This window comes from Muscardinus avellanarius (assembly GCF_963383645.1).
Source record: "Muscardinus avellanarius genome assembly, chromosome: 2".
Lineage (NCBI taxonomy): Eukaryota > Metazoa > Chordata > Mammalia > Rodentia > Gliridae > Muscardinus > Muscardinus avellanarius.
Genome location: NC_137787.1, coordinates 191,926,373 through 191,941,439, shown reverse-complemented (window position 1 = coordinate 191,941,439; position 15,067 = coordinate 191,926,373). Strand labels below are relative to the sequence as shown.

General features: G+C 41.3%; 1 protein-coding gene across 1 annotated transcript in view; it reads left to right on the top strand.

Annotated features, from left to right (window-relative positions):
* NALCN (sodium leak channel, non-selective) overlaps positions 1 to 15,067 on the top strand; it is a gene marked incomplete at both ends in the record, with an annotated part of 325,849 nt that overhangs the window by 261,275 nt on the left and 49,507 nt on the right. Inside the window, 5 exon segments of the mRNA XM_080690305.1 lie at positions 3,106 to 3,119; positions 3,122 to 3,156; positions 3,159 to 3,193; positions 11,795 to 11,896; positions 12,317 to 12,386. Coding sequence (XP_080546431.1) covers positions 3,106 to 3,119; positions 3,122 to 3,156; positions 3,159 to 3,193; positions 11,795 to 11,896; positions 12,317 to 12,386 — 256 coding nt within the window.

The following is a 15,067-nucleotide window of genomic DNA, read 5'->3' as shown; positions in this document are numbered from 1 at the left end:
GCTTTTCAGTCTTGCTCTTCAAATTATTATTTTCAGAAAAAAAATTGATCTTTTGAGAAATAGAATTTCTGGACCTACTGGAGCTGTCTTCGGTGAGAACACAGTGGGCCATTTGTGCAGAACTTGAGATCACCGGCGTGGGCTTAAATGCAGGGCATCCTCTTTACACCAGCAGGCACCTGTGCTGTTCTTATTTTTAAGACTTAGCTGAAGAGAATTGTGAGAGAAAGGATGTTTCCCAACCAAAATTATAAAATCCGATAATGCGCCATTGCTACTAAACCCGCTACTGTTCTGCCACGGTTCAGCTCCACTGAAGAAAGCTTCGTTTCCGAAGGCAGTGACCTTTCCTTTGCATTAGACAAAATCAAAAACAAATAGCAATGTGCTTTCAAAGCACCACTGGCTCTGCTGAGACTGCCTCTAATTCAAAGCCCTGAAATTGAGCAAAAATGCGTTATCATTCCTGCTAGGCCGAATGAATGGCAAAATGTCAGAATAAAATAATTAATCATTGTGCATTACCTCAGAATGGTCCATCCTTTTGTGGTTTGCCACGAGAACCTCATTAGTGAGGGCAATGTCTGTATAACCTGGTTGAACGTGAGGTCCTGATGATATTTGCATTCTGGTATTTTGATTTATGGAATAATTTTCTGTGCCATGCACTCAGTAATAATTTTTTAAAGTCAAAAGCATACTCCATAGTTGAGTGCTAACATTAAGTATATTTAATAAAATATGTAAGGTTAGCTTTTCTCATATTTATCATGTGAATGGAATTGCTGTCATTGAACACAAAGACAGCTTACATTTTATTTGAGCATATCTGAAATTACTATACATTTATTAAGGTACAATTTTTTAAATGACAGTAGCTGAATACTCCTCACTCCAAGTGCCCCTAAGACATTCATTCATTCATTCAAGAAAGATATCTGTAGCATCTTCTATATGCCAGGCATTTTACCCCCTTTGCTTTTTCCTGTTTGAAAAGTACTCTTTTTGAAATTCTTGTTTAATAGCTGGGCATGGTGGCACACACCTGTAATCACAGTTCTTGGGAGGCTGAGCTAGGAGGATCACAGGTTCAAGGACAGTCTCAACATTAGAGAGACTCAAATAAATTTTATTGCTCTCAAATAAAATATTGAAAGGGCTGAGGATTGAGTTCAGAGATAGGATGCCCTAGGTTTAATCCCCAGAACATAATAATAATAATTAATAATAATAATAATAATAATAATTGTTTCATTAGTTATCCCAACCATTCAACAACTTTGGGCAAGACCATTTTATTTCCCTGCAGCTCCACATTGCAGACAGGACTAGCAAGCCATACCCAGGAGCACTGAGAAGACCTGCATGCATCATGGCGCCCTGGGACCTGTGCTCTGGCCCCTAACTCCTCATGTGATGCTGCTCCATCTGCAGAAAGGGAGGGCCTTGCATGACCCTCCAGGTGACAGAAAGGAGGACAGGGAGTCTTGAGGCCCTGGGTTTGGGTCACCTGCCTGAGACAGCAGTAATTTTTTTTTTTATGATCCACATTTGACAAGAATAACCCGAAGTTTAAGAAAACAGAGTATTAGGAATTAATGTTATAAACATTTATCATTGTGAGTCCATGGCTGCCTGAATGTTGCCTGGGTTTTCCTTAAGATTTTTCTGATACTGAAAAACCTCTTGGCAATCTTGTTGAAAGTCCATTTGGAGATTTAAACATAGTTAATACATACATACATACATAAATAAATAAATAAATAAATAAATAAAGCTGAGTCCGTAGATAAAAGTTAAGTGTATTCAGAGGACTGTAAACAAGGAGATAAGATCTGTATGTATTTGTACAAAACACAAAATTGTAAATATTTCAAGATAAAACTGTAGTCGTCCCTCTTCACCCATCATTTCGCTTTCTGTATGTCAGTTACTCATGATCAACTATGGCCCAAAAATATTGAGGGAGAATTCCAGAAGTAATCAACTTGTAAGTTTTAAACTGAGTGATCTTCTACGTACTGTGGCACACTTCTTACACCTGCTGGACCCACATCGACACATCATCAACACCCAGAGTCCATAGTTTACACTGGTTAACACTCAGGGGGTTGTACCTTCTAGGAATTTGAACAGATGCATAGAGATATGCATCCACCGTTATAGTAAAAATGAAAAATAAAAAATCTTCTGAGCTCTACCTGTCCATCTCTTCTTGCCCCTTGATTCCCGACAACCACTGATCTTTTTATGAACCCCTTAGACATATACATGCATAGACATAGATAAAGGTCTCCGTAGACATGCATAGATGTTTGTAGCAACTTCATTCATGATTTCAGAAACTTGGAATCAACCAAGATGGGATTCAGTAGGTGAATGGATAAGTTGTGCACCCAGACGATGGAAGATTATTCACCATTAAAAAGAAATGACTTATCCAGCCATGAAAAGATATGAAGGAAACACAAATGCAGAGTACTGGTGAAATAAACCAATCCCAAAAGACTGCAAATGCTTCAAATTTCAGGATATCCTGGGAAAGGCAAAACTATGGAGATGGGAAGACACATTAATGAGGTCTTGTTTTTACTATTTTATCATTGCAAGATAAACTATTGAGAAATATTAAAAAATAAAGTACATATATGTCAAAAATTTGGTTAGCACAGTTTACCCGACATTTGCAAAAATATCACTTTTAACAAGTTCAGTCCTCGCATTGTGACTCATATGTTTCTGAGTCGGTATCTGAGTTACTCAATGTGAACCACAGTGAGTTTTGTGGAATTTCAGATGTTTTATTTACTGAATTTTAATAGTTGTACCAAAGGTATGGATTTTCCATGAGTTAACTTTCTTTTTTTGTTTGTAGCGTATACAGAAGATAAAGGTGTCTAAGGCTTAATTTCAATCCACAAGGAGGTTTTGGTCACCCATGTATTTACATATCTATAGACAAGAACATTTTTATGAATAATGCAAGATTGGGATAACTAATCTGCTGTTGCCATTAAAGAGCCATATCCATTTACTCAGGGCTGGGCTGATTCAAAAAAGAAAGGGGTATTCACTCCGATAAAAATGCAGCTCTCCTCCTCTTAGCAAGGGGCCATTACCCAGGGGTCACCCATTAGCATCCTCTCTTGTCTCTTCTGCTTTGGATGATCACGTCCCACTCCGGTGGAGTCAGGTAAGAGCCATTCCCAGGAAATACTCATTATCCATTCTCTCAAACAGCCATACAGTCATAGTTCTACATAATTACCACTGAAGGACTATTTTCCTGTTGTCTGCTAATGTGATTACATTACATTAACCAACACCCAATAATAGTTTGAATTGTATTACTTTGTGAAGCCCAAGATTTTAACAAAACCCCTCTAATGCAATGCTCTTCAAAGTTCCACTGTGGTTCCTTCGGATGGTAATTACGTTTAATGCCAGATGGTATCATGTAATCTAACTTTTTTATAATGAGTGAAAGTAACTGGAAGACCCATAAGCCCCCTCCTCCTTTCATTATAGAATGTGCGGGCTTTTCCCACACCCTTGTTCTGGAACATTAAGAAGACATGGAGACAAAGAAAGGAACAGAGGACCCCCTGCCACGGTGTCTATAAACAACTAGTGGTGTTTAAAGGCTAATAAAGTTCCAGAGATCTCTTTTATAACCATCATCTTTGGGCCAATTTAAAAATATTTTAGATGGAGAAATGTCAAGAAAAATAGAGACAATTTAATAAGACATGGTTCTCTTTCCCCAAGCTCCATAAAATATCATATATACATATATAAATATATATATGGCTGTCATATGAGAGGCAATTGAAATTCCACAGCACAAAGGCAATGCAAAGAGAAAAGAAAGAAGAATCAATCTTTCATATGTTTTTTTTTTCAAAGGCTTGGCAAGAAACCAGAGGTAATATTTTTGCAACTGGGAATGTGTGTTTGCTGAAGAATATTCCCACATTGGAATCATCATCAGGGGTCCTCGTCTTGTTTTCCTTTCAAAGGTAGAGGGGGCATAACATTAACCCCAACTGGGAGAAGCAGAATGCCTCACTGTAATCCTCCTCCTGGGGACAGGAATAAAGGGATTACATATGCCTGCCTAATGGAGAATTTCCTCACTCAGCCAAGACAAAAGACTTCATTATTTCTCACCAGACACTTGAAGCCCTGCACCTACCATTTCCAGTAGCTAGGCAAGCAGACCATGTTTTTAAAGCCACTAGATGGAGTTTCTAAGCAACTGGCCTCTGTTATGAAAAGATGTAGGGGAGACCTGGGCACCTCCGCTCCACCCTGCCTTCCCTGTGAGAACATGGAGGAGACCGTCCCTGAAGGCCACAGTGTGTTTCCTCCACACCATTGCTTTGCTTTTTCTCCGTGCAGCAAATAAATGAGCATTTTTTTTTCTGAAAACATACTTCTTTACCATTCTAGGAGAACAAAAGACAACGAAGTCTTAACGAAAAATATAAAGAGTCCGAGAAGAACTTAACTGAGCATTCACGTACTTCTGGGCAGTACATGATGTTCAGTACTACTCAGTGCTACGACTGAGTGGTGTTACTGATGTGTGCATCTCCTTTGTCAGGCAAAATAGTGAAAGTCTCAGATTCCCGTGTCAGTCACTATTTCAGCTTGCCAGCAGATTCCTATATGAGGAGATGCATGGAGACAGGCTCCCTGATGGATCAGATCTCCATTTGGGAAATTGAAATGAGTTCAGCGGTTAGAGGGATCTACTCCACACTTCATACTCATGTGCTTTTAATTCCCCGAATGGCATGTGCCTTCAATGCAGATAAATATTTATAAAATTTCTCCTTGCAAGGAGTAATGCCTGTTTTCTTTTTGTTTGTTTGTTTTGTTTTGTTTTGTTTTGTTTGTTACGGTCTCAGGGTCTGATCTATGATAGGTACATGTCCTGCTAATATTGAGTGGTAAAGTATCTGACATGAGATAAAATTAAGATTATTTAACTACCCCTTTAAACAGTATATTTTAAACACATGCTGCTTTGCTTGTGATCATTTTCATACTTCATAAACGTAAAGTGATGAAAAAGAAATTAAAATATTTGCTTTTCACAGCACTTTGAGATTTATTCATTCGACAAATGTTTCTTGAGCACATACTGTGTATATGGGCCGAGAAAGAATAATTGTCTTGGTCTACATTGTCATTGCATAATCCAAAGCTACTAACCACACAACTCAGAGGAGTAAAGATTTATCTGTTTACAGTCTTTTGGAGATACAGGGTTCAGTCCATATGAGGCCATGTTTGCAGAGCTGAGGGCATGATGGTGGAAAGCAGAAAGATGAGAGAGAGCAAGGGTTCTGCTCTCACATCATGGAGACTGAAAACAAAAGAGCAAACAAGCAAGGGACTTCAAAGAAAAAGTCACAGTCCCTAAGGCCACATTGTCAGGGCCCACCTTCCCCAGCCACACTCTACCTGTCTAGGTGACCACCCAGTAAATCTGTAACAATGGATTTACACACTGGTGGAATACAGCCCTCATGACTTAATCACGTCAACTCTGAACATTAATACAGGAGCTCTTCAGGGAACATTCTATACCATGTAACAGTAGATGACAATTTTAAAGAGAACCCCTGCTCTCCTGGAGCTCTTTGGAGCATGGCATATGTAAGGAATTTAAAGACTAAAGAGGATGACATGAAGAGAGTAAGGAACTTTCTAGGAAAAGGACTAGAAGAGGAATCAGAGAGAGACCAACAGGGCTTTGCAGGTGCACTGAGCTCTTAGTTTTCATCTTTTCCATAACAGCAGTAGAAAGTGGAAAGGTTAAGGTAATGATAACAACATTATATACCTACCAATGCATAACAAATTATTAAAATCCCTAAGTCCTCTAAACTCCATTTAAACATGCTTTCCATCTCAGAGTTGGCCAAGAATCTGGCATAGTGCAGCTAATTCCCTAGCTTTGTGTCTCCCGCAGGTGCATGCATTGGGACTTGAATGGGACAGTCCCCTTCCTAAGTCCTCCACATGGCTTAGTCGGGTGCAGCTCTCCATGGGCTGTTAGATTAAGGCTTCACTTCCCCCTGCGCTGCTAGCTGGAGGCCACCCTCTATTCCTTAAGGAGTAGATCTTTCCATAAAGGCCTTCCCAACATGGTGGGCTACTTCATTAGAGCAAGAAAGCAAAAGAGTGTCAACAAGAAAGGAAGAGAGAGTGCTAGGAAGACAGGAGTCATAGCATCTTGTAACCTGTCCTGTAACTGTTGTCTCCTGTTCTTTAAGGTAAATCACCTAGTGTTCAAGGGAAAGAGATCATGAAAAACTGGAGGTGGGATCATTGGCGGCTGTCTGTATACCACAATAACATCGGGAGTGTTCACCTCAGAAAACATGCATTTACCGGGAGTTGCTGCATGGAGAGCAGTTCTAAAGCTGTAGCAGCTTCCCCGAGCAGCCATCACTGTGCATCCTAGAGTCAAAAAAGACTCGCTTTCCAGTGTTGACCTTTAGAATACGCTAGCACCAACTAGGGAAATACTAATAACTAAGTCTTTCAATGAAGTGCCGGCGTTCCCAAAGCGCTTTCGGATTCATACTCATTTCTTCCAATTCCCTGTGAAGTTGGGAAGAAAGGAATTCTCATTCTGCACATCTAACATATGGGAAATGGAGAATGCACATCACTTGCCCAAGGCCCTGCAACTAAGCCAGGTCAGAAATGTATGCGTTCAGACTTGAACGGAATGCTTAAGTTTCTCAAGTCTTCTCCAGACAGAGGCAGAACATTGTACCAGCAGCTACGCCACTGAGTGTGAATCTGCAAACTTACTGGGCTGCTTTGAACCGTGAGACCTGACACACCCCCCTTCCTCTGCTCTTGCTAAAGGCCCTACTTCATTCTGTTCTCGATGGCCAGAGTGCCATGGGAATATGAGGATGAGTGACAAAGTGGGTCCTGGAGAATTTACAGTCTAGTGAAAGGGATAACTGATGACGTACAAAGTACTAAAAGCAGTAAACAAGCATGGTTAATAATATGCTATAAGAACATGGGATACAAACAAATCACTTTTCAGTGCCTTCCTACAGGTGAAATTTTTATTTCTCACTATATGTCACCCACCCCAACCCATTGATAACTACGTTTGTCACTGTTTGTTTGTATCAAAACAGTATCTGGTAGTTTATCTTTTAGATTCTTATATATGTTTGTGTATAAGATATCACAAACATTTGCCATACTTTTGTATGAGCCTTGGCACATTATATTAGAACTACATGTAGCCTCTTAGTGAATCTGTGTCCAGTTGAAGTAAGCAACTCTCTACCAACACTGCTATTTCCCCAAAGAGCAAAATGTTTTTCATGACCAAAGAATGTAGCAATGGCTTCAGTGTGAGGATGTTTTGTGCATTAGAAAGATGTGAGTGTTTCTGCCTGATCCACATCCAGGTGTCCTCAAGGCCAAAGTATCACCGGTCCTCTTTCCCATCTCTTGGTTCCTGCTCTTCTCCCCATCCCAGATTTATCTTCTCCCATCCACAGTCCTTCTTTAATCCACTGGGAGCCCATTTCATCCCCAGGGAACCCATGTTTGGCTGCCGGTCCCCATGTATAATGAAAGTAGGTTTTCTCAAATGTTTTTAGAGGAATCTGAATATCTATAGAAAGGCTCTTTCACCTGTATATCACCAGTTCTTTCCTGGGAACATTATTATAGATAAATGAGTGTGGACAATGCCTAAAAGAGACGTTTGCATTTTAGTTTTAATAGTACCCCCCCATTAAACTTAGATCAGGGAAATCAGCCATCAAGAACCTGCAAATGCACTTTCTTTCATGCAAAACCCCCATTGCCTTTACTCAACTATTTACTTAGCAATTGGCTAAGGAAATATGGCCCTTAGTTTTCAGCAGAGAAACCCCACCATTTACCTATGGAGTTTCTTAGTTCAAAATCTGCAGACATCCGGGCGCGGTGGTGCACACTTGTAATCCCAGCATTCGTGAGGCTGAGACTGGAGGATTGTGGTTCGCGGACAGCCTCAGCTACTTAGTGAGGCTCTCTGCAACTTAGTGAGACCCCATTTCAAAATAAAGAATAGAAAATAGGGCAGGGGATGTAGTTCGAAGCTCAAATGCCTCTGGGTTCCATCCCCAGACCCACACACACAAAAAAAAATCTGCAGACGGGCTCACTGAAAAGAACGTAGTATCACAGCATTTGGTTCTAGGCTCAACAAGGGACTGATGCACAGAGATGGAGACTGTTTGCCTTTGATCTTGCACAGGTGTGGAGAAGGCGCTGGGCGGGGGCCAGATGGGGAATCAGAGTTAGAAACCTCAATGATGCTGAGAACCTGAGGGGCCAGAAGTGACCCCTCCCACCTGGAAGGGGTGGTGGCAGTGGGTCTGGCTCCACTTGCTCGGATAACATGGGCGCCCTTGGAGCTCCGGTAATGAGCAGGTAGGTGAGCAGCTCTGCTCGGTACCAGGAGTCTTGGGCAGAGTCCTCCCACTGAGGAAATGGAGACCCCCTGGGCTTCTGGTCCCAGAGCTCCCAGGTTGCAGGTTTTAGCTGGGTGTTGATGAGATGGCCCAGAGTCAGCAGGCATTTTACTCCTGTTTCCAACACTATCCTAGTAGAGAGCAAGATGAATATAGAAGAATGTGGTAGGAAAAGGAGATTGAAGCAAATGTTTGCTTCTTTTATAACACATATAAGTAGCTATCTTGTGGGGGGTGATGCCAGCATTCTGATTGCAGCATACAGCTACAAACCCGTCCCCCCACCCTCAGTGAGTGAATCCCTAGACAACAGAGAGTACAGTTCATGTGTCTGGTGAAAATTCAGCCCTTTTAATGCTATTTTCTGAACTTTGTAAACTCAGTGGGAAAGAAAGGAAATAGGAAAGATGGGGAAACGTTCTCATTACACTTTTGACATGCCACTGGACAAAAAGAAAGGCATCCTTCCTGAGGGGGTTCGGGGTTCCTCAGAAGCAGGGACATGCCACACCGACACGGGTGCTAGGAGGCTCTTAGGCCCTGGAGTCAGCAGGTGCAGTGGTAACTTCCCCAGCAGGAATACCCAGGCAATCGCAGAGTGCCTTCGGGCGGATTACCAGCAACCCTTACCACAGGCGGCCAACATGCACTGTCACTCTCCATTTCTCACGTAGCAGGGGTCTCCCACGCCCACACCCACATGGGTATAATCAAGTCGGATTGGTTGCATATTTAAGATCTATGTGGCCGGGCGTGGTGGCGCACGCTTGTAATCCCCGCGCTTGGGAGGTGGAGGCAGGAGGATCACACTGGTTCGAAGCCAGCCGCGCTGGTTTAAGAGACCAATTAAAAATATAAAATGGGTCTGGGAGTGTAGCCCGGAGGTAGAAGGGTTTCCAGGAACCCCAGTACCACCAAAAAAAAAAAAAGATATATGTGTTTTATATTGAAGACCTCAACTACTTGAAGACAAAGTCTGGCGATTAAAAAAAAAAGTGTCTAAAGGTTGAGTCTTGATGGTTTACCCAAATGGCAGGGGAATCTATGTCTCTTTGCTAGAATAACAGTTTCTCCAAGAAGACTTTCTCAAAATGACTTCATTATTTCCAGTCTCTTGTTCAAGAAATGATGATCAAGATAGATGATAAGAGATTCTGCTAGGTGGGCATGGCGGTGCATGCTTGTAATACCAGCTTTCAGGAGGCTGACACCGGAGGATCTCAGTTCTAGCCTCAGCTATTAGTGAGGCCTTTCACAACCCTGTTTCAAAAATAAGAAAGACTTAAAAATGGGGTTGGGTGTGTAGCTCGGAGGTAGAGTGCCCCTCGGTTCCATCCCTAGTACCGCAGAGAGGAGAGAGAGAGAGAGAGAGAGAGAGAGAGAGAGAGAGAGAGAGAGAGAGAGAGAGAGAGATTGTGCTTTACTTTTGGCAGCTCGATGGACTAATACATCTTCAGCTATGTGACATCCTTCTAGTCTTGAAAACAAGCACAATTTCTGTCAAAGTCATAAGCGTGTATGTGTGAGTGTGTGTGTGTGTGTGTGTGTGTTAGAGAGAGAGAGACAGAGAGAGAGAGAGAGAGAGAGAGAGAGAGAGAGAGAGAGAGAGAGAGAAGATTGAACTCAGAGGCATTCTACATTCAGGCTGTACCCCCACCCTTTTTTTATTTTCTGTATTGAAATAGAGCCTTGCTAGGTTGCTGAGAGTTTCACTAAGTTGCTGAGACTGGTCTTGAACCTGTGATCCTCTTGTCTCAGCCTCCCAAGTACAGGGATTATGAGCATGTGCCACTCACCCAGCATAAACCTTATTGTTAAATACAATGTTGGCTTGAATTTTATACTAAAGAGGTCCCTGTTGTTTAGTAAACTAAGAATAGTGATTTCTTGGGTTTTATTTCTACTGATGCATTTATATTCACTTAATTTGTATGATTTCTCCTGGATATTCCCCATAATTATCTTCATCTGCCTCCAAAGCATTCTTAAGTAGTTGAATATATACATAGAACTATAAGGTCTGCTATTTTAGGTTGGGTAAGCAAATATGCAAGGAACTTAACTCTGAGAAAGACAGTAATAATTTTAAATCATCACTGAATTATTCTAGAATTGCATTTTAAGAAGCATCAACATGGAATTGTGGAAGTCAGTGGCAGGGTGCATGTGTTGAACAAATATGGTGCCATAAGATTTACACAATCTTGATATTGTACAAGATTAAAATTGTGTCATAAGATTTACACAAGCTGAAATAATTGCATTTGAAGTGTATCAATTATCTTGGAGGCTCCTTTTCTAATTTTACCAGTAAGGATACTGAGCCCCAAAGTTACTCATCTATTTAATGACAATGTACGCCTGGCACAAGGTCTTTTCCCCTCCTGTATTATTTTCTTGCCCCTTGACTACTACCTCATGGGAATTGCTGTTATTCCCCATTGGAAGGAGCTTTCTGAAGAAGAAATTTTATTTTCTCACCAAAACCATTCACACCACAGGTGTTGGGTCGCCCAACTGTCTTCACTCATTAACAATTCTGAAATTAACAACAACAGCCCAGTTATGGTCTAAGGAGAACATATTTTAAAAAGTCTTCATGCTTTTGAGAATACAAAGAAAATGGTAACTGGCTTTACACTAAGGTAGTTCTAAGTAGTAATTCCAGCTTTCTTATAATTGTGGATAAAATTACATATAAAATTTACCATCTTGACTACTTCTAAGTGCACAGTTCAGGAGTTTAAATATACTCACGTTGTTGTGCATAATTCCAGGTGAGTTTACTCTTTTTTTTCTACTCAGTTTTGCTCCTAATTTTATGCTTTCTTACTTTCCTGAATTTCTGTGACATATCTTTAGAACATATATTTCATTATTCCAGAGTCCTGGCTAGACAAATCTTTCTTTAAGGGCTTTTATTAGAAACTTCTTTAACTCCAAACCAGCATCCTGAGGGCCTACATATGGACAGGTCCTGCTACTTACATAATCCTTATGGAAGCTCTAACCGGTATCTTATTATTTTCGGACATGGAAGAAAGGGGGGTAAGAGGGGGAGCTGCCTGTTTATGTCTTAACTCCTCTGCCTAGCTGTGAACCTTTGCTTTGTAAGTGCTCTTGACACAGAGCCTAATGGTCATTTCCTTCTTTACACCATTTGCTATATTTTACCTTATCATTGGTGCCTCCATAAAATTAATAAGATCAATGAGCAGTTATGTGTTACTCATCTCAAGTGTGCGAATCCTGCATTATCTTGGGCCCCGTTTTCTTCCTAGAGCTTGCACTCGGCAGCGCATGCTGAGCGGGTCCTTCGAGGGGCAGCCGGCCAAGGAAAGGTCGATCCTCAGTGTGCAGCATCACATCCGCCAGGAGCGCAGGTAGGTGCCCCGGAGGCGGCCTTCAGAGCCAGCGAGGAAGGGCTTTCGCCGGACGCCCACCCTGCCTACGGCCATCATCTTGGCCCTGGTTCGTAGGAACTGAGTTCTCCCTGTTGATGGTAACAATAACCAAATTCACATCAGATTCACAGGTTTAGAAATGTCTTTTCTTCAAAACTCCTTTCCTTGGTGATGAACAAATTCTCACTTTTAAGATCTAAAGGAAAATTTCTGTAATCTTGTTATATGGGGGATCAAAGTTCTTTGGGTGACTCTAAGCTTTTGTTGTCAAAAGCAGTGAGGAATTTGAACTGTTGCATAAGAAAAGCAATGGGTTGCTTTGTTTCTTTTATCGTGGTCACTGCTAGAGCCCAAATTCAATCTCAAGATGCACTGACCAGTTGATTGTGGCTGTTTCAGGTCACTGAGACATGGCTCCAACAGCCAGAGGATCAGCAGGGGGAAATCTCTTGAAACTTTGACTCAAGATGTAAGTACTGAGAAGTGCTATGGATTTTGTAAATGGTCATTAAACTGACCTTAAATGATCTTAGATGATGCTTAGATGATCTCAGGTCCTGAGTCTTTTTGTCATTTTTCTGTGTCTCTGTAAGACTTTGTATCGGAAGGAATCAAGAAAATCAGAAAACAGATTTTATAACTAGGTCCCAAAAAGTGACTACCAACTGGACAAAAGGCCAGAGTCTGGCACAGACCTTGTGTCTTAGTTAAAAGAACAATACAAAGGTGAAATATCAGTTGTATTTGGCTAAAATCAGGAACATTTGAAGCATTTTATAGGTAAGATTTACATGATTATCTTTGAATATTTATCAAGTTCCAAGTATTCTAGAATCTAGATTTCCAAAGTCTATTATTGTGGAGCTTTACAAATTAGGAAATAATTTTTTTCTAGAATAATTTGTTTCTTTCAAAGATTACATAAACCAGGCATGGCTACGCATGCCTAAAAGTACTTGGGAGGCAGAGACAGGAAGATCACAGGTTCCTGGCCAGATTCCCAGCCAGCACAGCAACTTAGCAAGACCCTCAAGCAATTTAGTGAGACCCTACTTCAAAATAAAAAATAATAGTAACAAAAGGGGGCTGAGGTGTACTCAGAAGTAGAACATCACTGGATTCAATTCCCTGTACACACAGACACACACACACAGACACACAGACACACACACACACACACACACACACACTCACACACACTCACACACACTCAAGATTATATAACATTTCCCAAGAATTTCTTTACTTTTAGACTCAGGGTCAGTGGTGTGCTTGCTAACTGACTCCCTAAATATTTATCAAGTATTTATTGTCCAGTCCTGTTCCACTTGGGGAGCAAGTTAGACCCCATGGTCTCCTGGAGCTCAGATTCCAGTCAAGGAGACAGACAAGCAGGTGAACAGATAATGAGATTTCTAAGAATCACATCTTTTTATTTCTCACCATTTTTCTGTCGCTATGAGAGATTTGCTTTGTTCTGTAAAGTACAATAAAATAGCAACAAGAAGTCAAAGGTGGAGATTTGGGGCAGGCAATTTTAGATCCAAGGGTTAGTGTAGAGCTCTCTATATTAGACAAAGACCTAAATAATGTAGAGGGAACCCTGTGAAAAACCCAGAGTGACCATGGGGCAGGCTGCCCAGAACTCTCCCACCCCAACATCACCAGGAAAGCGCTGGCAAAGCTCTGACTCAGATGCAGGCCAGAGTGCGTGTCTGGATAACTTGACAGAGGAACCATCTTGAATGTTCAGAGCCAAGATGGCACTTGAGAAAGGAGAACTAGCAACAGAAAGATTCCCAAGCCAAGCCATGGGTATTTTGTTGGTTTTGTCTTTTTCTCCCTCCCTCTCTCCACCCTTCCTTTCTTTCCTTCTTTTTTGTTTTGTTTTTGTAATATTAGAGTTTGGACCCAACGACCTTCTGTCTCCAAACTATACCCTCAGCCTTATTTTTTTTATTTATGGCATGAGAGATTGAACTCAGGGGCATTCTATCTCTGACCTACACCCCCAGCCCTATTTTATTTTTTATTTTAAAACAGGGCCTCACTAAGTTGCAAAGGGCCTTGCTAAGTTGCTGAGGCTAGCCTTCAACCTGTGACCCTTCTGTCGCAGCCTCCCAAGTACTAGAATTACAGCATGTACCACTGGACCTGGCTATTTCTTATTTCTTAAGAAACTCTGAAACATTGTATGTACTAGAGCTGCTTTGACTATGTGGAAGCTGCTATTCTAGTCCACGTGGACTCTTTATTAAGTGTTTTAGGCTAAAGTGAAACTAGAAATGGATGATATGAACACCTGTTTTTGGCCCAGTTGGCATGGTTTTATTTGGCTCAGGGCTCTTTCTGCCATGATTTTCAATGTCCTGAGCTGTATCTGTTCAGCTACCCTATTAATGACACGGAGATGTTCTTGGATCCAGAGCGTGGCCTGTGTAGTTATCATTTCAGAGTAAGGCAGGATGCCTAGAAAAAATTGCCAGGGAAATCTTTAGAGGCAACTGTCATTCAAAGTACTCTCCCTGTGCCTGATGCAATGCAAATGGACAATCCACTTTAAGAATCAGATTAGAACATGCCTTGAAAAGTATTTGTTGAAATACACACAACATAGGCCCTGTCTTAATGGTCTTTACTCCTGAGGCTTGCTCACTTCTCCTTTACAGACTTCTCATCAAAGGTTCATTAGAGATACATAACAAAATCTATCCCCATCTTCTCTATAGCAAAACGTCGTGGACTTCAGATCAATGCACAGGAATTCTTATAATGTCTTTTCTGCCGTAAGAGATGTTTACATTAGAAAATTCTACCTTTTCCCCTTATTCCAAATGATAGTATATACAGCTAATTAAATCTAAGGAATGCTTTCTCTGAGGTCTATTGAGTTGTATGAACAATGACTCTTCACTTTCTGCCGATTCCATGTAGCGAAGCTTGAGGCCCTGGTGACACTCTTATACCTCTCGAGCGGTTTCTTCCTGCTCAGGTCCTTGGTCTCTGGCTCTAGTCACCACACGGCCATTCTCGATCATCCAAGCAAAAACACTCCACCTGCTTTGCCCCAGCCCCTTTTTTAGTTTGTGATCCTGGGGATTGAATCCAGGAGCATTCTCCCTCTGAGATATACCTCCAGCCTTGTTTTAT